At 41.7% G+C, this 26,561-nt stretch overlaps 1 protein-coding gene across 1 annotated transcript; it reads right to left on the reverse strand.

Annotated features, from left to right (window-relative positions):
- Positions 1-1,086: 1,086 nt before the first annotated feature.
- On the reverse strand, positions 1,087-26,561 carry LOC124115181 (synaptotagmin-A-like). The gene is made up of 6 exons (XM_046476088.2): positions 26,205-26,561; positions 8,892-9,092; positions 7,135-7,307; positions 5,893-6,417; positions 4,308-4,425; positions 1,087-3,860 (listed from the first exon to the last, which is right to left on the reverse strand). The coding sequence occupies exons 2-6, from the start codon at positions 9,061-9,063 to the stop codon at positions 3,547-3,549; spliced, it is 1,302 nt and encodes a 433-aa protein (XP_046332044.2). The 5' UTR covers positions 9,064-9,092; positions 26,205-26,561; the 3' UTR covers positions 1,087-3,546.

Consider the following 26,561-nt stretch of genomic DNA (forward strand, 5'->3'; position numbering starts at 1 on the left):
CAGTTAAGATCATCTAAGTGCCAGTCAAATTTGCGCAATTAAAGGAGACGAGTGTTATCAGAGTGTTGAACACTATCGTACAGATCATATCAGTAAACGCATTTCAAGTTATTGTAAACGATGTGTTATATATTTTGAAGTTTCACGTCGAAGACGAACATATGCAACATAATAGGATTTACTATACAAGGAAAACGTTCGTCTCATGGGTGCATATATTTCTACATTATAAGCTTGCCTGGGGTATCGAAATCATTAGCAAGAAATGCTTACGTCAGCAGAAAAATTCTCTGCGGTTGAAATAAGCATAAATGTGACCTAGATATCTTACTATTCATGTGTTCCTCCGTGCGTGTATATACGTATTGATTTTACCAACAATATTCGCACAACTGTGAAACTACATATTCTAGCGGTATTTGCATCACTTAGGAGTGAGCTGTGTATACGTGTTTCAATCAATCCAATGTCAGCAATATACTCAACTGCAAAAATAAGTATGTTCTTATTTCTCTTATTGTGATTTTTGACAAAAACATTACTCAAAACGCCTCTCGTTTCCTTAATGTTTTGAGGTGTGGTTGTGTTGAAGTATTGAGGTGTGGTTGTGTTGAAGTATTGAGGTGTGGTTGTGTTGAAGTATTGAGGTGTGCTTATGTTGAAGTATTGATGTGAATTGTGTTTAAGTTTCGAGGTGTGCTTGTGTTCAAGTTTTGTGGTGTGCTTATGTTGAAGTATTGAAGTCAACTTGTGTTGAAGTTTTGAGGTGTACTTGTGTTGAAGTATTGAGGTGTACTTGTGTTGAAGTATTGAGGTGTGCTTATGTTGAAGTATTGAAGTGTACTTATGTTGAAGTATTGATGTGTACTTGTGAAGTTTCGAGGTGTGCTTGTGTTGAAGTTTTGTGGTGTGCTTATGTTGACGTATTGAAGTCAACTTGTGTTGAAGTATTGATATGTGCTTGTGTTGAAGTATTCAGTTTTTAAAATTAAGAATGAAACAAATTCAGTCGTTGAAATTCAAATTGTGCGAAGCAAGTGATCTTGACACAAGTTAAGGTAACATGTTCGGTTTTTGCATTTCCCATTGTTTGAACAGGAAAGAAGTATCAGGGTGTTCCATATTTGAAGCCATGCTCTGGCGAGAGTGGATTCTGGAATGCACAACCAGCCCGTTGATCAGCCTGGTAGATAGATCATGTCACAATAAGTATTGCTAACCTACAGTTATCAACAAAATGATGTGACCACCCTTACTTTTACCGTTGAGAATAACCCCCATTGTAAAAGTAGGGACTTTTGAACATTATACATTTTATACAACGTTGTATAGTCTTGTATCTCATACAAAGTTGTTTAGTCTTGTATCTTATACAACGTTGTATAGTCTTGTATCTTATACAACGTTGTATAGTCTTGTATCTGAATATTAAACCGCACTGAAGTAAATGCAGACATTAATGAATGTAAATATAGTCTTGAAAGACAGTATTTAGAAGCATATAATCCCGGTGTTCGGAATAATATTTTGAAAAATGGACAATTTCAGACTCTTCTTCAAAAGAATTCTAAAAGAACATTGATTTCCCAATTTCTTGCGCAAGCTTGATGTACATGTCCACAATATTCCCGGTACTCGGGTATGGAGGTATGGTAATTCCCGGTACTCGGGTATGGAGGTATGGTAATTCCCGGTACTCGGGTATGGAGGCATGGTAGTCTGGGCGAATACGTCATTCAAGCATCACAACACATGGCACAATTAAACAAAACCAACATTTTCAGTAAACTAGCATCTCAATGATAGCCTCGCCCGCGGGGTTTAAGGGGCTCTCTCCATACATTTTGGGCCGGCCATTTTATGTTCTGACAAGGGCGTGTGGGTGAAGAGGAGGCGTACTTTGGAACAAAAATATTTCAGAAAATAAGAACCGGAAAAATAATTTGGTCTCATATTTTACAATATACAGTGACAGTGTATTATAATGACCGAAAAATAATCTGCTCATTTCCACCGTATATAATATGTCTGTTCCCTAGGCCCGGAGGTTATTTCTTGTGTATGGGCAGAATTTCAGTCGTGATAAACGTTTGAAATTCTTACACTGACGAACATTTTGAAACGACATTATTACAACGTTTTTCTACAACAGTTTTGTTTTCTTCCCTTGTGAAGCCCGACACGGTGACTGGGACCACTATAAAAGATGGTTTGCCCGAAACGTTGGTTAGTTGCTAATAATGGCCTTGGGGTGACACGTACACACCTTCTGTGATTGGTCTTTACACCACGTCCCTGGGCCCATTGTCTGACTAGTTCTAGATACTTTCATTATTACCACGTGTGAACTTACACATCGTCTCTGCGGAAACATATCATACATAATCGATATTAAAATTTGAACAATCAGACAAAGAAATCGTTGTTTATGGCGCTTGTATCAAATTTGCTGGGACTGTCGATGACTTAAGCCTGGAGCCCCTTTAACGAACGTTTTTCTCTTCTCGCACATGCAGATTTATAATGTCGATGATTGTTATCAAGCTATCCTTTGCCCTAGACACATCATGTGCACATTCAAACATGCCTTTCTGTGAGAAGCCAATCTTTAACTACGGGATTCGTTTTAAAGCTAAAGTATTTTTAACAACAACAAATAAGTCTGTCAGGCGACGTACCGTATATAACTGGCTCGAGTAACGGGATAACTATATGTGTCCAGGGTTTGCCTACTACCCATTGTAACAGTACCAACAACAACAACAACATTAAAAGTGACTGACGTCTGAAAATCAATGAAACATTGACTAGCAGTCTGAACCATCAATAAAACATCGACCAGCAGTCTGAACATTAATGAAACATTGACCAGCAGTCTGAACATCAATGAAACATTGACTAGCAGTCTGAACCATCAATAGAACATTGACTAGCAGTCTAAACCATTAATAAAACATTGGCGAGCAGTCTGAACATCAATGAAACATTGACAAGCAGTCCGAACCATCAATAAAACATTGACCAGCAGTCTGAAAAATCAATGAAACATTGACTAGCAGTCTGAACCATCAATGAAACATTGACTAGCAGTCTAAACCATCAATGAAACGTTGACTAGCAGTCTGATCCATCAATGAAACATTGACTAGCAGTCTAAACCATTAATGAAACATTGACCAGCAGTCTGAACATCAATGAAACATTGACAAGCAGTCTGAACCATCAATAAAACATTGACTAGCATTCTGAACCATTCATAAAACATTGACTAGCAGTCTGATCCATCAATGAAACATTGACTAGCAGTCTGATCCATCAATAAACATTGACTAGCAGTCTAAACCATTAATAAAACATTGACTAGCAGTCTGAACAATCAATGAAACATTGACTATCAGTCTGAACCATTAATAAAACATTGACTAGCAGTCTGAACCATCAATAAAACATTGATTGTATATGAACAGGTTGAGCTATCAATAAAGCCGCCCGATACTGCAGTGTTCACAGAACCTGGTTCACGCGGAGAGTCCCTTCAAGTGAAGATCAAATCTGTAGTTTATGCCAGCATGCAACTTGCTTCCTGGAATTTTGAATCATTTCGTTCCACTGTGCACGCGCATCGGAGTCAAAGTTCATGCCCAAGTATAGTCGACCAACCAGAGCCCGTGTCGGTTTCTCCGCATCCTTATCAATATGGATGACGGCAATGCTGAAGTAAACTTTGTCAAGCTGATAATGAGGTACGTCAAACGTCATGGTCTCGTTAAACACCGGGCTGACGTCACTAAGACGTACCGACGTCTTCGTTTTCTTCATAGGACGACCATCAAACATAAGGTTCACTTTCATGAAGGCATCTGAAAGAAACACGGATTACATGTATATGCTGCCGGTGAATACATTGTCTGCCTGCCTGTCTTTCATGTAGTATGTACAGTAAAGTACGGTTATAACGAACTCAAAGGGACTACTTATTTTAGTTCGTTATAACCGTAGTTCGTTATAAGCATATATACAGTATAACAACAGCAAATAGTCGGGACCCAAAAGTAAGTTTGTTATATCCGTCAGTTCGTTATAAGCGTGTTCGTTATAACCGTAGTTTACTGTAGTTCTAAATTATTGCATCACTTTGGGCTTCTCCTCCCACATTAAGCTGACACGCCGCGATATAACTTGAATACTGTTAAAAGCGGCGTTAAACCCAACTCACTCACTCTAACTTATTGCGATCCCCTGGCACGACCCTACAAAGGAGGGGGTGGGGTGTATTTTTGAAGGGTAGAATATGAATGTGAACATACTGGTAGAAGCCTTCGCCTGGTCCATGATCTTCAACCCCTGTGCCTTGATGATAGTGAGACTCAATTTCTCTGCTGTAGGCAAGTACATCAGCCCAATTTGTACCTCGCCGAGGTTTTCCTGATGTAAGAAAAAATGGAGTATTAGAATATCGACAAACTTTTCATTTTGTAGACAAAAATAAAGAATTTTTTTTTTCGGAATACCCCTGGTTTATATACAAGTGTACATTAATATATATTGTACGAATACCTCTGGCCAATATACAAATGTACATTAATATATTTTGTACGAAATGTACATTTGGCTTACAATGGTAAATATGTAATGACACAACATTATATTCATCATATATTCCATTTCTCCATTTGGGTTTATTCTTTGAGCAATATCAATTTCCATCATGCTTTAATCTGTAACGAAAACAGCTGGATGTGTTTATTATCTGTCATGGGTTTAAAGAATAACTTTTTGAACATAGTGAAATTGTTTTTATCCAATTTAGCAGCTATCTAGTTTCGAAACTGGACATCTGTCATCTTGCAACAGCTGTGGTCGATATGAATCTATGTTGATTGAGATGGGCATCAATGAAAGCTTATCATGCACGTTACAGTTCAGATGATTCACCCATTAAGGTTATTTCGAGATTAATGATAACAGAGAAGGGTGAATTTATTTTATGCATGCATGTTCTGGAATTTGGTGTCGAGTTTTAATTAAAGGTCGATGTTATTTTTCCTAAAAGACAATTTTATTCTGATTTTTCGAAAACAACGGCAAGAAGATCACATTTTTATAGTAGCCAAAATAAAAAGCAAAATAAAAATTTTTAACAGACAACGAAAATATAACGCTGTTGCAAGTATAACAAAGTTTCACTGACTCATCAGACACGGTAAGCATCCGAGCATCTATTTAAAAGTATAAGATGTCTGTGTGGGCGTGGGCGTGGGTGTGGGTGTGGGTGTGGATGTGGGTGTGGGTGTGGGTGTGGGTGATGGTGTGGGTGATGGTGTGGGTGATGGTGTGGGTGCGGGTGTGGGTGATGGTGTGGGTGATGGTGTGGGTGATGGTGTGGGTGATGGTGTGGGTGCGGGTGTGGGTGATGGTGTGAGTGCGGGTGCAGGTGTGGGTGATAGTGCGGGTATGGGTGATGGTGTGGGTGTGCTGCGGGTGTGGGTGCGGGTGATGGTGCGGGTGCGGGTGATGGTGTGGGTGTGCTGCGGGTATGGCTGCGGATGTGGGTGATGCTGTGGGTGGGTGCGGGTGCGGGTGTGGATGCGGGTGTGGATGATGGTGCGGTGTGGGTATGGGTGTGAGTGTGGGTGCGGGTGAAAGTGATCGTGTGAATGCGGGTGAGGGTGATGGTGTTTGTGATGGTGTGGGTGATGGTGTGTGTGTGTGTGTGTGTGTGTGTGTGTGTGTGTGTTGGTGTTGGAATGGGTGATGGAACGGTTGTTGGTGTGGGTGTGGTGGTGGTGGTGGTGATGGTGATGCTGATGGTGATGGTGGGAGGTAAGTTCGCCTGGGTCGCCCTGATAATTCTTCAAGCTGTTTAGGTACCCTAACCGTTCATCAACTTACATCAACCGGGGGCTGCAGTGGCTCGTCAAACACCACCTCCGTCTGCGTGGTCCACTCCACCCGTGACAACGGCACCACGACCTCGCCGACTACAATATGCCTTGTGTAGCGGTCAAAGTCGCACACCAGCATTTTCAGTGTGTAGTGGTGGATCTCGTTTGCATCAATTGGCACCATAAATATCTCGTTGAAAGCGGGGTCTGTGGACCTGCGCAGTATCTTTGTCTGGAACTCCACATCGAGGTTGTTCATTTCGTGCTCCCTACTCGCCTTGCCCCTGAAGGTAAAGAAGCTGCGTGGAGCCCGGTACAGCCTCACTTTGACATAAGGTGTCATGGCGCCGTCGGGATCGGTGATTGAGAAGTTGCTCAGCTTCTGGACTCGCATTGTAAGCCTGCCGTCGACTCTGTCATACATTAGACCAAAGACAAGCGAAGCTTTTTGAAAAAGAAATATAGTTGGCGAAGAAGGGGACTGGGGCTCACTGCGAATAGGTTTGAAGACGTGTTCTTTTTGGTGACGATCCTGAAATATACATTGGCAAAGTTGAGACCAATGAAACCCATGGTTGACATTCGTTTATTTTGTTCGTTTGTTTGTTAACGCCACATTCAGCAATATTCCAGCTATGTGACGGCGGTCTGTAAATAATCGAGTCTGGACCAGACAATCCAGGGATTGATATCATGAGCATCGATCCATGCAATTGGGATACGATGACATGCATCAACCAAGTCAGTGATCCTGACCACCCGATCCCGTAAGTCACCTCTTACGACAAGCATAGTCACCTTTTACGTCAAGCATGGGTTGCTGAAGACCTATTCTAACCCGGATCTTCACGCCTTGACATTCAAAAGTATGTTCTAAACAATGATGTCGTTCTTAATCATCGTTCTAACGTGTACAGTGTTCTTTGGGAGGCGGTGTAGAATACGCCGTGCACTGTTTTGTGAGGGGAGAGAAAATGGATCGGCTGATGACTTAGTTGATATCAACTGCTGGTTTGTCTGGCTCAGACTCGATTATTTACAGACGGCCGTGATAGGGCTGCGATAGCTAGAGTGCGGCTTTATTCAACATTCACTTCCACGTGGTGATATATTCAACCTTGTTAAGTACACTTGGTCACGCTGACGTAGATTCTCTTATATATACATCTGTACAATGACAGTCGAAAAGCTGCATGGGATCACCATCATCAGAGATTACAGTAACTTGAACATGCAAGTCATGTGTTACCTGTTTCATCTCAATGACGTCATGGGAACTGTAATCTGACCAATCGGAAGTGTCCGTGTCTTTAAATGATTGTAGAGGCTGCCAGGGACTGTTTTGTTCGGGTTTATAGTATGGAGTCGCGTGCGATCCTGTCGTTGAGCCATAGGCTGGCACTTTGTCCTTGCCCTTTTTCTCTGGAAGAAATATTAATATGTCTTACTTCTTTTGCACCAGGGGCGGTGGGGTAGCCTAGTGTGCGCTCTTCACACCGAAGGCCTGGGCTCGATCCAGCACATGAGTACAATGTCACTCGCCGTTATATTGCTTGAATATTGCTAAAAGCGGCGTCACATTATACTCACTCACTCTTTTACACCAAGGGTTCAACCTCCCGTCAGGACATAATAGGTTTGAATGGGAAAAATATATAAACAAAAGTAACAGCTTCAATGTGTGTATTTTGAAGATATTGAGGTTGTTAAAGAAACGTTACAACATTTGGATGTTAATTCATCTTTAGTAGGGATGAGTCTTAGAGAACTACCTCAGGATCACGATGACCTATCGGGTGGGACAGCACAGTAGTGTTGTATTGGAACAAACTGCAGCAACCAATTGTTTAGTTGATAGTAACTTCACAAATATAATTCCAGTATTGAAATCACTGTCAGGCCAGTTTTGTTATTGTTTGAGGAACTGGGTTAAATAGGAGAAGCCTTGTTTGTGGACCCTTGTCCATAATACAAGTACATTAAGTTATAAATTTATCATTAAAACATGCTTTTGGAAAACAAAAGTATATTTAACAACACTTTTCCGATATGTACAAGGTAAATTATGTTTTCGTAAATCTGCGAAGATGTGGATTTCTGACCAGGTGCTTTCATTATTCCATAATCATAAGAAATGTGTTTATTAATCACTATCAATAAGTGTGAAAAGGTGAGCGTGCCACCGTCACGAACACATGCAAAGACAAGTCAAATATCATATTGTAGAGTTTGATTACGTGGACTACATACTGCGATCATTGCTTCTAACTATGCTAACTTTGAGTATCCAGGTCTCCGTTTCACAAATAAAAGCGACAAAACCCTGTCTATAGTCACAAGAAATCCCGGCCAAAAGTAGAGTCAAGTGAACGATTCCGACTATATCATTAGCAAGGAATCACTACCTCGCGATGACACTAGATGTTCGCGAAAAGGTGAAGGTACCCTGCCCTGCCGGTGGCACACATCACAAACACATGCAAAGCCACTGTAGCACTAGGACTAGCGTAAGCATATACTAGTATATTGTACAGGCGTTTCCAAAGTAGGAACGCTTTTACTGCTTCGTGAAACAGGGACCTCATCACATGACCTCATCACATGACACCTGGTGCCATTTATGTAACTTTACGGTAATTCGCTTCCATTTGTTGTTTTTGTTTAATGTGACAGAGCTGTACGTGTGACTGAGTGAGTTGGGTTTAACGCCACTTTGGATAGTATTCCAGTTATATCACGGCGTGTCAGCTTAATGTGGGAGGAAAGCCCGAGGTAATGCAGGTCTCAGACGTTTATTGTGGTAAAAATCACAAGCACGGGTATGTTGCTGATAAACCACGAAACATAATCGGGGCGAACATAGATTCGAACCCACAGTCATTGGTTTGCGTGCCCGAGGGACGAAACTATGCACAGCGAATTGCGGCGTCTTAGACGACTGCGTTAACCGTTCCCCTATGTATGTGTGAATTGAATTAACTATATTATTTAAACATATAAACGTACCTCTTTCATCCTTTTCTTTGCAGGGACAGATATGGAAGAGACAACAGAGGGGGCTGATGGCACAGAAGACGAGGATGCCGATAGTGAAGAGTGCTGTTAGTGCTGCTGCTATTATGACGAGCTTGTCCCAAGGTTCCAGGTGGTATATAACTGGAGCCTCGGTTGCTGACATGTTCTGGTGCTTCCTCAGCCCATCTAGCTCTGGAAGGGAAAGGGTTGATATAACAATCAACATATACAGTGAGTGAGTTTGGTTTAACGCCGCTTTGAACAGTCTTCCAGTTATATCACGGCGTGTCAGCTTCATGTGGGAGGAAAGCCCAAAGTGATGCAGGTCTCGGACGTTTACCACTTCGTAATATATCAAGTACACCGTATACACCTTTTCATCAAGTACACAGTATAGTGAGGTTGTTCCCGGTATTGGACAACTTCACCCAAATAAGAGGTGAGATGAAATGGGGTTTAACATCGCGTCCAAGATTATTGCACTTATATAGCGACGTGCATGTACGTGTGTGTGTGTTTGTGTTTGTGTGGCTGCTTGTACTAGGCCGGACTGATGCCGATTTATAGTGCTAGCTCACTGAGATACCATGCCGCAGTTTAACATGAATACCCCACTCAGACACAGTACACTGACTCCGAGCCGACCAGTCCTTGTTTTAGCCCCTTAATGCCGAGCGCCAGACAGGGTAACAACGAGTACCATCTTTTAACGTCTTTTGGTATGACGCGGCCGGGAGGCGGTCAGCCCAAATAAGAACGTTGAATTGCAAAATAACTCAAGATCGGGAATAGTCTATTAAAGGTCAATACACGGTACACGGCAATGAATAGCCTGTACCCAACAATATCTGTTGTTTGATATTTTTATACCCATCACTGGAAAACATTGTTTAAGAAACTATCAAGTTGTTATCAGGGTGACACAACAGTAGGTGGAACAGCGCAAAGACGTACTGCACGTGCTACATGCCCCTATTATGCTGCCATTCCTTGTACCGTTGTGTGCCTGCATGTGGAGTCAAAGACAGTGACGCGTAATCCTATATCCATTGTGACGAGGCGAATATGCATGCCGTAAGATGTCTCAGTCGTGTTGTATTGATGTCTCAGTCATGTGATATTGATGTCTCAGTCATGTGATATTGATGTCTCCGTCGTGTTGTATTGATGTCTCAGTCATGTGATATTGATGTCTCAGTCGTGTTGTAGTGATGTCTCAGTCATGTGATATTGATGTCTCAGTCGTGATGTATTGATGTCTCAGTCGTGTGATATTGATGTCTCAGTCATGTGATATTGATGTCTCAGTCGTGTTGTACTGATATCTAAGTCGTGTTGTACTGATGTCTCTTCTGATTTCTTACACACCTGTGGGTGAGAAACCCATTTGAGATAACTGGTATCAAACATATGTGTGAGATCAAATTCCAGGCTAGTGATTGGCTACTCCATGGTGATGACCTGAGGTCAGATTATGACGGACTACTTTCCAGATCATAAGTCATTGATAAGTTGCTCGTGCTTCAGTCGAATGTCCACCTGTGTTGAACGTAATGGTTTTAGAGTGTTAATATATATATATATTCCCGTGCTATGTTACATTCGCTAATCACAAGAACCGTAAAACATTCTCATTAACTGATCAAAGACAGCTTTATCTAAAAATCAAGCCATCATCTGAGTATATTACAAAGTCTGTTGACACCACAACTCTCGTTATAGCGGGAGTAATTCGCGATAAACGTTGCAGCCTGAAAACGTTTGATGTCCGAAAACAAATGATCCGACGATATATATGTCTATCCTCTTCAACCCTCACTTCCAAGTCGACTAAAATCCGAAATACTTCACGCACACCGAAAGTTTTGAATTCTGTTGGAAATTCCCTCTTCTGTGATATTATCCATTTTAGGCAAAGCAAAATTACTGTGTGTTTAAAAATCTAAATATCGGATATTTAGTCGAAGGATTGAATTTCAAAATAACATATTAGTGATCAGGGGAATCTGTTTTTCACCAAAACACCAATGATAATTCTGAAACGTCGCCGAGGAGCCTGGGATAGTTTAGAATGTTTTGTAAAATACCCAAACAAGAACGCCGAAGTGCACTTTCCGCCATATATTGGATAGTGTTGACAAAAATCACGTTTCACGCGGGTTATGAAACGCCTATTAGATCACGTACATTTCAAACTGAGCTGCGATACCTGCATCCCTGAATTCCTCCTACATTTTAGAATCATGTGACAAATGGTCTTTGTCACCAATACAAATCATCGAGATGACATCAAGCGAAATAAATTAGGTGTGGAAACGAACACTGTGCTCGGAAAACTGTACTTGATGAAATGTAAACAAAGCAAAATTCAGATTTTACACACTCCCATTTTGAGAGATCAAGCGTCTAATTGTTGCATACATTGGCTGACGCGTTTGAGAATATTCGTGGGAAGAGTATCGTAGCACGAATTATGGAATTAAAATTATATACATTACAATGATCAAGTTCCCGTTCTGTGTGACACCATGACTGACGCAAAGTCACGCACAACGACGACGGTAGTTATCTGCATTTCTGACAAATTCTCTTTGTTATATTGGAAAACATAAAAACATATAACAGTACGCAAATTGTCAGATTGTTTCTGATTACTTACATGACACATTTATGTATATAGGTTCTACTACACCAAATCAGTACCAGTTTGGAGAGTGCGGTTTTCGTAGGGAGCCTTCAGTACAGATCGAGAGATATCTGCAGGCTGTGATTGGAGGATATTCTGTAAGATTTTTATGTCTTTCAAATGTACATCCATCCAGTTAGTAAAACTGACCATGTTTTTCTATATTTAGTACTGTCTTTTTCAACATGATGACTTATGCTGAATGTGACCACAGCTATTTCCAAGTAGGTGACATTTGGTGCGAAACTGGGGGTGTTGTGTTTAGCTTCCGGTACTCGGAAAAGGAGCTGACTAAGCTAGTCATTTTTTATTTTTTTATTGCTGCTCTAAGGCCAAACTGTGCACACACGTACAGGTAATAGCTGTTGAATGCTTAGTTATTTTTGAAAAAAATATAACGTTACTATAGAAGTCTATGGGAAAACATTTGGTTGTGTGTAACCTGTACCATCCCTCAATCAACGAAAATCCTTCTCTGAAAATTCCGCGTACTGTCGCTATCAGTGAACACGCCATTTTGTAGAAGTCGGTCACCGGCAGTGATGTCATACGGTAGTAAACATTGTTGTACATATTTGGTCATTTCTTTTAGGTGATTTTTTAAGTCGGCATCATGCGGGTTCTTTGATCTTATCTAGTTTGCACTATCATCGTCGCCTTTGTAATCCACAGATGGCGGAATGGTTTTTAGGTTTAGGTGTAGGGTCACATTATATATGAATAGTAAGCAGTACGTCGGATGACGTCACTCATTACCAGTGTATTATGTATTAATGTGCCACTGCGATCATGAGAACAGACAAAATACATCGTTTCGATGCCAAAAAGGTGCGATTTTAGGGTGTGTAAGAAACAGATTATTGCACTCGTGCCTGTCAGATACCATTGATCTTACAACTCGTTGTTACAAAGCGTATCTAACTCGCTTTCGCTCGTTAGATATGTTTTGAAACAACTCGTTGTAAGATAAATGGTATCTGACAGGCACTCGTGTAGTAATCTCTATGTCTCAGCCGTGTTGTATTGATGTCTCAGTCGTGTTGTACTGATATCTCAGTCGTGTTGTACCGATGTCACATTCGAGTTGTACCGATGTCTCATTCGAGTTGTACCGATGTCTCATTCGAGTTGTACCGATGTCTCAGTCGTGTTATACCGTTGTACCGATGTCTCAGTCGTGTTGTACCGATATTTTAGGCGTGTTGTACTGATGTCCAATCGTTGATGTACACTTAGAGGGCCTGCTACACGCACAACATATCTCTTCAAAGTTTTAAAGTTCAAATTCACCATTGTTGGATAATCTTGGGTTGGAACCCGAACTGTTTGTGGAAACTCCACACACACGCGCATACGCATTTACACATACACATATACATACACATACACATATACACATACACATACACATATACATACACATACACATATACATATACATATACACATACACATATACACATACACATATACATACACATACACATATACACATATAAATACACATACACATACACATACACACATACACATACACATACACATACACATACACATACACACATACACATACACATACACCTACACACATACACATACACACATATACATACACATACACATACACATACACCTACACATACACACATACACACATACACATACACACATACACATACACATACACATACACACATACACATACACATACACCTACACACATACACATACACACATACATACACATACACATATACATACACATATACACATATACATACACATATACATACACATATACACATACACATATACACATACACACATACATACACATACACATACACATACACATAGATACATATACATATACACATACACATACACATACACATACACATACACATACACATACACATACACACATCCAGATCCACATCCACATCCATATGCACATGCACACGCACACGCAGGCACACATACACACACAGACACGCACACGCAGGCGCACATACGCACACAGACACGCACACGCAGGCACACATACACACACAGACACGCACACGCAGGCGCACATACGCACACAGACACGCACACGCAGGCGCACATACGCACACAGACACGCACACGCAGGCACACATACACACAGGCACACATACACACAGGCACATACACACAGGCATGCACACCTTTAAATTATGCTTGAAAAAATAAATATGCTTCAAATTGTGGCCAAAAAATTGTCAGCCACCAAAAAATATATTTTTGCAGGATATTTAAGAAACTATATTTAGGTTGTTAGTTGTAATTGCAGCTGTGGATGAACTAAAATCGAATTTCCATGGTACGACCAAGAATATGTAGAGGGCGTCATGGAAAATGATAAATACAAAATTCTTTGGAATAGGCCCGTATGGCGTATCCAGGCCAACAAACCTTTTTGATAAATCCAATGAAATATCATTAAATTTTCTGTCCCCTTTGACACTAATGTGATTGACAAGATTGAGGAAAAACATGGCAAATATGCGGACCTCGCTTTCGAAATGTCACGCTTGCATCCCAAGGACCAAGTTGTCCGACTCCCCATTGTTCTCGGTGCCTTAGGTTTGGTACCTCCAAATCTGTTGACTGACATTGGGAGAGTACCCTTGTTTTTTTAGGGGAATACAGCCCTTCTGACAATCTGGGTAATGCAGAAGGTTCCAGTGTTGGGGAGTCTTCACATTCTCCGAAATGTTCTGAGTGGGTTGACTAGGCAGCGCTTCCCGGGAGAAGTCCCATTCGCTGTCTGGTTTGCGTGTAGAGGGGGCAAGGGCCTTGAGCTGATGATGAGCCTAACCAGCCTGACTGTGCCAAACCCTCTTTGCTGCATTTTTATATTTTAGTCTGTAATAATAATAATAATAATAATGATGATGATGATGATGATGATTGCACAAGTATCACTTATACGTTTGAAGCATTGCGTATTGAACCGTTTATTAAGTCAAAAGCTTATAAAGGCCTACGTCAAGGGATATTGATTAACGTTTAAGCGTTTTTCAAACAAGGCGCACATTAACATTACAGCATGTGTTTGTGTTTGTGAACTGTCGGTACTGACACCGTGTAGGTGGGCCGGTGTTGTGGTACATTGTGCTCGAGTTGATAGATTCCTTTTCAGATGCATAATACAAAGATATATATAACTATACGGACAGCTGTTGCATGTAGCCATGATGTTGGCGAACTTACAGAGTTTTGAGTGTATAAGGTTAGGGCTGCATTATATTTCTCAAGTCCTTGAATCACAGAACATAGGAATACATGGAAACAGAACCGTTTCTCTTTATTGTCTCGACCCAGGCATGTCGTAAGAGGTGACTGCTTGTCGTAAGAGGCGACTAATGGGATCGGGTGGTCAGGCTCGCAGACTTGGTTAATACATGTCATCGTATTCCAATTGTGTGGACCCTTGCTCATGATGTCAACCACTGGATGTCTTGTCCAGATTCGATTATTTACAGACCGACGTCATATAGCTGTAATATTGAGTGCGGCGTTAAACAAAAAACAACAACACCAAACAAGCAAACTTAATTGTCTCAAAGTGCGGTTTCACTAGCCTTTACATTAGGCTTAATCGTTAATGTTTCATGGGCGGTCGGGTAGCCTAGTGGTTAAAGCGTTCGCTCGTCACGCCGAAGACCCGGGTTCGAATCCCGACATGGGTACAATGTGTGAAGCCCATTTGTGGTGTCCCCCGCCGTGATATTGCTGGAATATTGCTAAAAGCGGCGTAAAACCAAACTCACTCACTCACTCACTCAAGTTAATGTTTCTTCATGCATCGCCGCGTCACTATACATCCTGCGCGCCTGTCATGTATATTGCCACTTAAACAAAAAAAAAATTCAAATTCCCGTCGCCATATGAAGCCTACTCTATTATCCATAAATAAATATGCTAGACGACTGTCGTCGTTTTAAACGGCCGGGTTCAATGTGCGCCCATTTATGTTTGTTGGTATTCTTGGTGGAGGACAAATGTGCCCGAGAAACGTGTAAGTTTGTTATGAAGCCTAGTGTAGATAGATACGAAACACGTGAGTAGAACTAGCAACTTTTTAAATGAGTGAGTGGGTTTGGTTATACGCCAGACTGATCCCTACATCACCGGGATGAATGAGGGGGGCTCGAAGTGATGCAGGTCTTAGACACATACCACTTTGAAATGAAGCGAGTTTGTAAGAATAAGGGTTATTCAAAGGAAACAATTTGTCCCTTTACTGGGAACCATGGGCACTAGTGTTGACTATAGGTACTCCGGACTATTTCACGGGGAATAACAAAAGGGGTTCCACTGAAGAAATACATAAATTGGTTTAACATATGAAACATGAAACTTTTATGAATGAAATGCCTATCAAACACTTGGTTTGGTATAGACCCTGTGAAATCGTTCTGTATGTCTTAAATACACACAACACCCAGTTACCTTGTATCAACACACTGCAACTACACCCAGTTACCTTGTATCAACACACTGCAACTACACCCAGTTACCTTGTATCAACACACTGCAACTACACCCAGTTACCTTGTATCAACACACTGCAACTACACCCAGTTACCTTGTATCAACACACTGCAACTACACCCAGTTACCTTGTATCAACACACTGCAACTACACCCGATTGCCTTGTATCAACCCACTGCAACTACACACGACATCCAATTACCTTGTTTCAACACACTGCAACTACACACGACACACAGTTACCTCGTATCAACACACTGCAACTACACCCAGTTACCTTGTATCAACACACTGCAACTACACACGACACCCAGTTACCTCGTATCAACACACTGCAACTACACACGACATCCAATTACCTTGTTTCAACACACTGCCACTACACACGACACACAGTTACCTTGTATCAACACACTGCAACTACACACGACACCCAGTTACCTTGTATTAACACACTGCAACTACACACGACACCCAGTTACCTTGTATCAACACACTGCAACTACACACAACACCAAGTTACCTTGTATTAACACACTGCAACTACACACGACACCCAGTTACCTTGTATTAATACACTGCAACTACATCCAGTTACCTTGTATCAACACACTGCAACTACACACGACACCCAGTTACCTTGTATTAATACACTGCAACTACATCCAGGTACGGTGTATCAACACACTGCAACTTCACACCACATCCAGTTACCTTGTATCAACACACTGCAACTACACACGACACCCAGTTACCTTGTATCAACACACTTCGACTAAACACGACACCCAGTTAAGCTTGTATCAACACACTGCAACTACACCCGATTGCCCTGTATCAACACACTGCAACTACACCCAGTTACCTTGTATTAATACACTGCAACTACACCCAGATACCTTGTATTAATACACTGCAACTACACCCCGTTACCTTGTATTAATACACTGCAACTACACCCAGTTACCTTGTATCAACACACTGCAACTACATCCGATTGCCTTGTATCAACACACTGCAACTACACACGACATCCAATTACCTTGTTTCAACACACTGCAACTACACACGACACACAGTTACCTCGTATCAACACACTGCAACTACACACAACACCCAGTTACCTTGTATCAACACACTGCAACTACACACGACATCCAATTACCTTGTTTCAACACACTGCAACTACACACGACATCCAGCTACCTCGTATCAACACACTGCAACTACACACGACATCCAGTTACCTTGTATCAACACACTGCAACTACACACGACACCCAGTTACCTTGTATCAACACACTGCAACTACACACGACATCCAGTTACCTTGTATCAACACACTGCAACTACACACGACACCCAGTTACCTTGTATTAATACACTGCAACTACATCCAGTTACCTTGTATCAACACACTGCAACTACACCCAGTTACCTTGTATTAATACACTGTATCTACATCCAGTTACCTCGTATCAACACACTGCAACTACACACAACACCCAGTTACCCTGTATCAACACACTGCAACTACACACGACATCCAATTACCTTGTATCAACACACTGCAACTACACACGACATCCAGTTACCTTGTATCAACCCACTGCAACTACACACGACATCCAGTTACCTTGTATCAACACACTGCAACTACACACGACACCCAGTTACCTTGTATCAACACACTGCAACTACACACGACATCCAGTTACCTTGTATCAACACACTGCAACTACACACGACACCCAGTTACCTTGTATTAATACACTGCAACTACATCCAGTTACCTTGTATCAACACACTGCAACTACACCCAGTTACCTTGTATTAATACACTGTATCTACATCCAGTTACCTTGTATCAACACACTGCAACTACACAAGGTCATCCAGTTACCTTGTATAAACACACTGCAACTACACCCGATTGCCTTGTATCAACCCACTGCAACTACACACGACGTCCAGTTACCTCGTATAAACACACTGCAACTACACGCGACACCCAGTTACCTTGTATCAACACACTGCAACTACACCCAGTTACCTTGTATCAACACACTGCAACTACACCCGATTGCCTTGTATCAACACACTGCAACTACACCCAGTTACCTTGTTTCAACACACTGCAACTACACACGACACCCAGTTACCTTGTATCAACACACTGCAACTACACACGACACCCAGTTACCTTGTATCAACACACTGCAACTACACACGACATCCAGTTACCTTGTATCAACACACTGCAACTACACACGACATCCAGTTACCTTGTATTAATACACTGCAACTACACAAGACACCCAGTTACCTTGTATCAACCCACTGCAACTACACACGACACCCAGTTACCTTGTATCAACACACTGCAACTACACCCGATTGCCTTGTATCAACCCACTGCAACTACACACGACGTCCAGTTACCTCGTATCAACACACTGCAACTACACGCGACACCCAGTTACCTTGTATCAACACACTGCAACTACACCCAGTTACCTTGTATCAACACACTGCAACTACACCCGATTGCCTTGTATCAACCCACTGCAACTACACACGACATCCAATTACCTTGTTTCAACACACTGCAACTACACACGACACCCAGTTACCTCGTATCAACACACTGCAACTACACACGACATCCAGTTACCTTGTATTAATACACACTGCAACTACACCCAGTTACCTTGTATCAACACACTGCAACTACACCCAGGTACCTTGTATCAACACACTGCAACTACACCCAGGTACCTTGTATCAACACACTGCAACTACACACGACATCCAGTTACCTTGTATCAACACACTGCAACTACACACGACATCCAGTTACCTTGTATTAATACACTGCAACTACACCCAGTTACCTTGTATCAACACACTGCAACTACACACGACATCCAGTTACCTTGTATCAACACACTGCAACTACACACGACACCCAGTTACCTTGTATTAACACACTGCAACTACACACGACACCCAGTTACCTTGTTACCCGGTTCATGCCCTTGCATCATTTATCACCACTGTACGTTGCATCTGCCGTATCTGTGGAATCTGTTGTATATAGCATCCGTACCAGAGCATCGCATTGAAACAATGCAGAAGTTGAAATCCGTCCACTCTGTCTTCTACTTTAAACTGGCCAGGTAAACCCTATGCATGTGTCAGAATGAACCCAGCCACAATGCCACACTTATCTCACAGCTGCGTGATTCATCACCATAAATGTGTCTGGCATAATGAGAAAAGCTAATAACATCATTATTTATATTTATTAGATATCATATTTCGTTAATGATCTTGACGTAAATCTTCAGCGTTGATAAGGAAGCCACATGCTTCATATCTGAATATGGTTGCGAAGCTAATTCACTACTCTTTGGGACATCGTTAGATATATCAATATAAGTGACAAAACCCTTTCCATATTCATCTCTGTCAAAAAGACAGTCGATTGTACGATTCCGACTATATCATAAGCATGTGAATCACTGTCGATGTGATTGATACCGGGTGTTCGCGAAAATGGTGAGCGTATCCTGCCCCACTTATGCACCCGTCACAAACACAAGCAAAGGCAAGTCAATCAGTCTCCTGAAAAAAACCCACCGGAATATGTCGTACAAGTCAAAATAGGGAATTGCATCGGACATCACTTTTGTCACTGATGCGTCAAATTTGGAAGTGTCCTCCTAGAATCTACCATTAAACATTTTGAAAGCTTTACTGAGGCCTTGAATGTTGTTGTAACCTTGATCGAAAAAATTTCTGGTGGGAGTCGTTTGACGCTCTTTTAAATCTTGGAAGAAAGAGCCTGTTCGACTGTACCCAAACAAATGTCAAATTTAGACACCAATGGCCAGAGCTAGAGGAATATTGCTCTACAAAGTTGACTATTGGAATGTTAAAGTCATCCGTCTTGTCATACAGTCTTGTGGGGAGTGTTTTGTCACTCTGAATCTTTATGCATTGATCACAATATGAAACAGATGAAGCGGTCTCTCTGGTCTCCTTTATTTCTAGTTCAGGTGGGTAAATCAGCGGAAGGGAATATTTCAACGATCGATTTTTCAGATCATCGATATACCTGAAGTTCAAGTTAAACTTCTTGGCCAAATTACCTTTTTTCGACTTTGCCAATCCGAGCAGAAATTCCGATTCATGCAAAAAGAAAGAGATCAGCAAAAAGGGGAGCACAGTTAATGACCATGGGGGATGCCGAAAGCAGATGTTTGTAACAAATGAACAAATAGTAAATATGCTTACTAATCAGTAGCAAGCATCAATTGGGCAAAATATGTCCTTAGTATTCCAAACTTGTTAGGGCCGACTAATGACGACCTGGTGATTTGACTATGATAATTGTGTATTGCCGTGCCAACCACATAACTGCAACAGTGTGTACAAGATACTTGCTTACACATACACACTACACACTACACACGTCACACGTCACACTACACACATACACACTACACAGTCTATAAGTATAATGAAGGTACAACTGCGCACTTTTATCTGCATCTATGTTCACCAGTATACATAATGAAAAGTACTGTTTTCTACTTGAGTTGTTTGAGTGAGTGAGTGAGTGAGTATGGTTTTACGCCGCTTTTAGCAATATTCCAGCAATATCACGGCGGGGGACACCACAAATGGGCTTCACACATTATACCCATGTCGGAAAACGAACCGGGTCTTCGGCGTGACGAGCGAACTCTTTAACCAGGCTACCCGACCGCCCCCTGAGTGGAATCAATTATTTCACAGTCGGTAAAATTCATGACTTGTGTTTTGTATGGCTTTATTCAGCTGATATGAAGTCGACCATGATCGAATGTGCATTATCTCTAGACCCGTGAAGATCCGGGGTAGAATGGGTCTCATGATGTCATTCACTGGATTGTCTGGTCCAGACTCGATTATTTACAGACCGCCGCCATATAGCTGGAATATTGTGGCGTTAAACAACAAACAAACAAACAAACATGAGTTCTAAATAGAAATAAACTCTAGGGCGTTTTCTTGACGTATAAATGTGTCGGCCAAAACAAATTACACATTCATTATGTATAGTAAACCCACACGGTGTCAATTATGTCTGATGCAATCAGTCAGGGCATAATGGTTCTTTAAGAGAGGGCAACATATTAATTGAATAACGTATTACCCGTGCTAATGCCAATATAGGCATGATTATATGGGACCAAGCATAAACGTGCAGATAACTTCAAACGTGAACCGGAATGATCCAGTTGTGACCAAGTTGAAGTTCTGACATTTCCGATGTAGGTCACATTCCCGCACGACACCCAGACGCACGGGAAGCTGGGGGCAATAATTGCTATCGGGGGCTGGGGCTGGGGTTGGGGGTGGGGGTAATTATGAATGACCTGGACCTGCCCTATATAAGAGTAAACAGCAAGGAACGATTGAGTGACGCTGGAAGTGCAAATATTATTTAAACATACATGTACATCTGACATCCCTGATCTGTATTAAGACATACATGTACATCTGAAAAAGCGTTCGCTTGTCACGCCGAAGCCCAGGGTTCGATTCCCGACATGAGTACAATGTGTGAAGCCCATTTCTGGTGTCCCCCGCTGTAATATTGCTGGAATATTGCTAAAAGCGGCGTAAAAATAAAACTCACTCACTCACTCAACTGTAGCGAGCCTTTTGCTAATCAACTGTAATTCACTTTTTTGTTCCATAAGTTCTAGTTCTTGAAATTATGTTTTGTTGTCATTTCGAATAATTTGTAGCTCATAAATTGTTACGCGCAGTCCACCAACACAGCCCACCATGTAAGTTATGTTAACCTATGTTGAAATAATGTGAATAAGTTGTCTGAGTTGCAAATGCAAATATGCTAATTTACCATCTGGCAAAGTAAAATAATTTCGTATGTTGCAAGAATAGGTTTGTTGTGTTGTGTTGCGTGTGTGTAGAAAATGCACATGGTGTAATCTGTCTGGAAATAATGCAAATGTCTTGTTCCGTTTCCAATCAACATACAAATGACACACATATACGTTATTACCTACATTCCAACTGCTTTATGCCAGCATTCCTTTGCAGTCAAGATAAACTATTTTATGTAGATATGAGTGGTTTCTTGATTTTGCGTTCACATTACAATTATATACATGATGCTAGTCCCGATCGAAGAAATACTGTGTATAGCTTTTGCTTGATAAATAAAATGATCTGAGAGAGGTACGGTGGCAAATAATACTAGCAGGTTAAGAGTGATGATGATGATGATGATGATGATGATGATGATGATGATGATGATGAGGGTACGGTGATGATGATCATAGTGATTATATGTTTTGTTTGGAAGTTTACACGATATACGGCTTTTCCATTGGACGACAGGTCGGTCACATGACCGCGAAATTGACGTTCATAAGTTTATGAACGACACAATTTGACGATCATACGTTTTTTACGAGACCGTGCTCTTGAAATGACGTTAACGCTGACGGACTACTTCCACATTCCTGGGGAAACCCTTGGGAATTCCCTAGCACGAATACATACAGAAGTGTATTTTCTGGTCATTTAAACCCTTCAATCTAGAACTAAACGCTTTAGCATACAGTGAGGAACCCTGAGAGAGTTTGACTGCATGATCGTTCACGAATATCCTCTACGACCGATCCTTGTGGACAAAACGAAGAAATGCACATCCAAACTATCGTGGTATCGACTCGATCCGTGTCTAGACAGACAGTGAGAGTCTACAGCAATCCATGAATTGACCTTACAATCACCTTTCAATGATCGGCCAATTGATCAATGATGACCAACACATGTAACCGCTACAGGTTCATTTACAACTTCGGAAATCTCTCCCTTCACGTTTATAGTGTCGGCCATTTTGACGTCTTGTACTTGATGTAAATGTATTACGACGCGCTGTCATTCTGACTGACTTACTTGGGTAGTTCTTTACACACCTTTCTCATCCAATGATGAAATTATTTGAATACATTTGTTGTAAACAATCTACAACAGATGTTCCCGAAGAGCAAGCTGAGCATACATACGTTTTTGAGGAACTATTTTGTTCCGCGATACAGCTGGTTGTTGTATTGCTGTCAGTGTAAACATGAACTCACAATAGATACTAAACACAACTGAATATAGATCTAGACCTACATCCTTCGAGGTAAAAAATAGATATATAAAAAAATAGGGCCAAACATTGTATGAACATGGTCGCAAGCTCCAACGTTCATACATTTAGGCCTCACACTATGCAGGTTCAGACTCCAATGAACTCACACAAAGTGAAAGTCAATTCTTAAATTATGGTAATGATGATGATGGTGATATATACAGGTCATTACCCTCAACTGTAACCTTCACTGCACTTAACTGCATAGGAGATGTATATGCTTGATGTATTTTACTTATATCCACTTCTAGATACATATTTATCTTAATGCCATCATATGCTCTCATGTCTGCACAACCCATCGTTCTCGTGCTGAGACCGCATCTCATAGTCTAATGAGGAGGGCCTCCAATTGAAGTATTTATCACTGAAGCCAAAGTTAGATTAACACTGGAGAAAATCACCAAATTATACAGATCGTGGACGTTTAACACGTGGTGAAACCATCACAAGAACTTGTAGAAGCGACCATTGACCATTGACCGCTGCACATTGACCATTGACCGCTGCACATTGACCATTGACCGCTGCCCATTGGTCTGATGGCAACAATTCAACGCACTAGGGATTGGCTACGATACGTAAATATAACATGCTGAGAACCGTATATAATTGTACATGGGCCAGGAAAACCAGCTTGCCTGTCTTCAGGGAAATACCAACGCCGTGATATAACTGGAATAATGTTAAAATCGGCGTTAAACCCAACTCACTCACTCACTCACTCACTCAGGGAAATACCCGAATAATTATATCAGTTGCTTCAGTATGAAACTATTACATTTATAATAATTTTATCAAATTACGATTATCATCAAACACCTAGTTTCAGTCCTTTTAGCAGCTTCATAAATTAAAATACAATGTAATACATTTTGCTTATACTCCTCGAATTTGGATAGAAATACTCGGAGTGTCTAAATGTGAGTTGCTTGGATGTGTTGTCATGCTGTGGATGTGTTGTCATGCCGTGGATGTGTTGTCATGCTGTGGATGTGTTGTCATGCCGTGGATGTGTTGTCATGCTGTGGATGTGTTGTCATGCCGTGGATGTGTTGTCATGCCGTGGATGTGTTGTCATGCTGTGGATGTGTTGTCATACCATGGATGTGTTGTCATGCTGTGGATGTGTTGTCATGCTGTGGATGTGTTGTCATGCCGTGGATATGTTGTCATGCTGTGGATGTGTTGTCATGCTGTGGATGTGTTGTCATGCCGTGGATGTGTTGTCATGCCGTGGATGTGTTGTCATGTCGTGGATGTGTTGTCATACCATGGATGTGTTGTCATGCCGTGGATGTGTTGTCATGCTGTGGATGTGTTGTCATGCTGTGGATGTGTTGTCATGCCGTGGATGTGTTGTCATGCTGTGGATGTGTTGTCATGCCGTGGATGTGTTGTCATGCCGTGGATGTGTTGTCATGCCGTGGATGTGTTGTCATGCTGTGGATGTGTTGTCATGCCGTGGATGTGTTGTCATGCTTTGGATGTGTTGTCATGCTGTGGATGTGTTGTCATACCATGGATGTGTTGTCATGCTGTGGATGTGTTGTCATGCTGTGGATGTGTTGTCATGCCGTGGATATGTTGTCATGCCGTGGATGTGTTGTCATGCCGTGGATGTGTTGTCATGCCGTGGATGTGTTGTCATGCCGTGGATATGTTGTCATGCCGTGGATGTGTTGTCATGCCGTGGATGTGTTGTCATGCCGTGGATGTGTTGTCATGCTGTGGATGTGTTGTTATGCCGTGGATGTGTTGTCATGCCGTGGATGTGTTGTCATGCTGTGGATGTGTTGTTATGCCCTGAAGACAGGCAAGCTGGTTTTCCTGGCCCATGTACAATTATATACGGTTCTCAGCATGTTATATTTACGTATCGTAGCCAATCCCTAGTGCGTTGAATTGTTGCCATCAGACCAATGGGCAGCGGTCAATGGTCAATGTGCAGCGGTCAATGGTCAATGTGCAGCGATCAATGGTCAATGGTCGCTTCTACAAGTTCTTGTGATGGTTTCACCACGTGTGTTGCCATGAAGTGGATATGTTGTCATGCCGTGGATATGTTGTCATGCCGTGGATATGTTGTCATGCCGTGGATGTGTTGTCATGCTCAAATAGGTAGATCACAGCGAGAGGTAGCCAATATGCTCATTGTGACTCAGTCTTTTATTTGCGAACTTTGGAACTGGTTTCTGCATCAACACAATGTTAATGATCGGCTTAAATAGTGATCTTCATAATAAACCTTGAACCAGCAAACCAACAAGCTGTCATTTGTCAAATGTACATTCTATTTGCTACGCTTGTCAATTCGCTGAACTGAAGCCCTGTTTAATGAGAAGTTCCGGGTTTCAGGGTCATAACTGGTCCCCAGCAACCTAAGCTGGTCGTAAGAATCAACCAAATGGGTCGGGTTGTCAGGCTGGGTGACCTGTTGGATTGGTGTGGCTCGCTGCTCATAATATCAGTCACTGGTCATGGTCCAGACCGCCGTTTTTAGTTGCAATATTTCTTAGTGCGGCTTCAATAACAAATAAACGTATCGGATGTCCTGTTATGTAGACTCATTGTATGTAGACACAATCGGTTGTATCTAAATTGGAATGATCGAAAAGCGACAGTTGCTCATCTGATAGTACACAGCGGATGTATTTCTGAAAACCTTTTGAAATCCCATTCAACCTTTGTACACGTATTTCCAAGAAGTCATTGCATCATAACATAAACCATCTTATTTACTGTTTATAAGTTTCGTATAACAGTTTGCGTGCAATGTTCAGAGTCCCGGTGGTTCTGAGTCACGTGATCAGAACTTTGGAAGAGAAACGTCCCCAGCCATCTAAATGATGTTCCCCGAGACTTCCATCTTACCTTCACTTGTCCTGCTCTATCCGGAATTCGGGAACATGGGGCTCCAACAAACAATGGATTCAGCAGATCCGTCATTCTCATGCACCAAAATATGTATTCCGGGAAAACACCATCAGCTAGGCCATGAACGAAACGGTCTATGTGCAGAGGGCGTTTGTGATCCTTCCTCAGCCAATATGGCGGCCGAGCTGACAGACGACAGTGGGTGTTGACGATCCTCGCGGCAGCAGATGTTGCAAGTTCAATACCAGGATACCTACAAACACATGGGACAGCTCGCTTCGTTGAGGCCTGTGTGTCCCTGTGTGAGGGAATGTGCAGATGCCTTCGGTGTCACAGCACCGGCCAACAAACAGT

This window comes from Haliotis rufescens, unplaced genomic scaffold (genome assembly GCF_023055435.1).
Source record: "Haliotis rufescens isolate VD_foot unplaced genomic scaffold, xgHalRufe1.0.p SCAF_13, whole genome shotgun sequence".
Taxonomy (NCBI): Eukaryota; Metazoa; Mollusca; class Gastropoda; order Lepetellida; family Haliotidae; genus Haliotis; species Haliotis rufescens.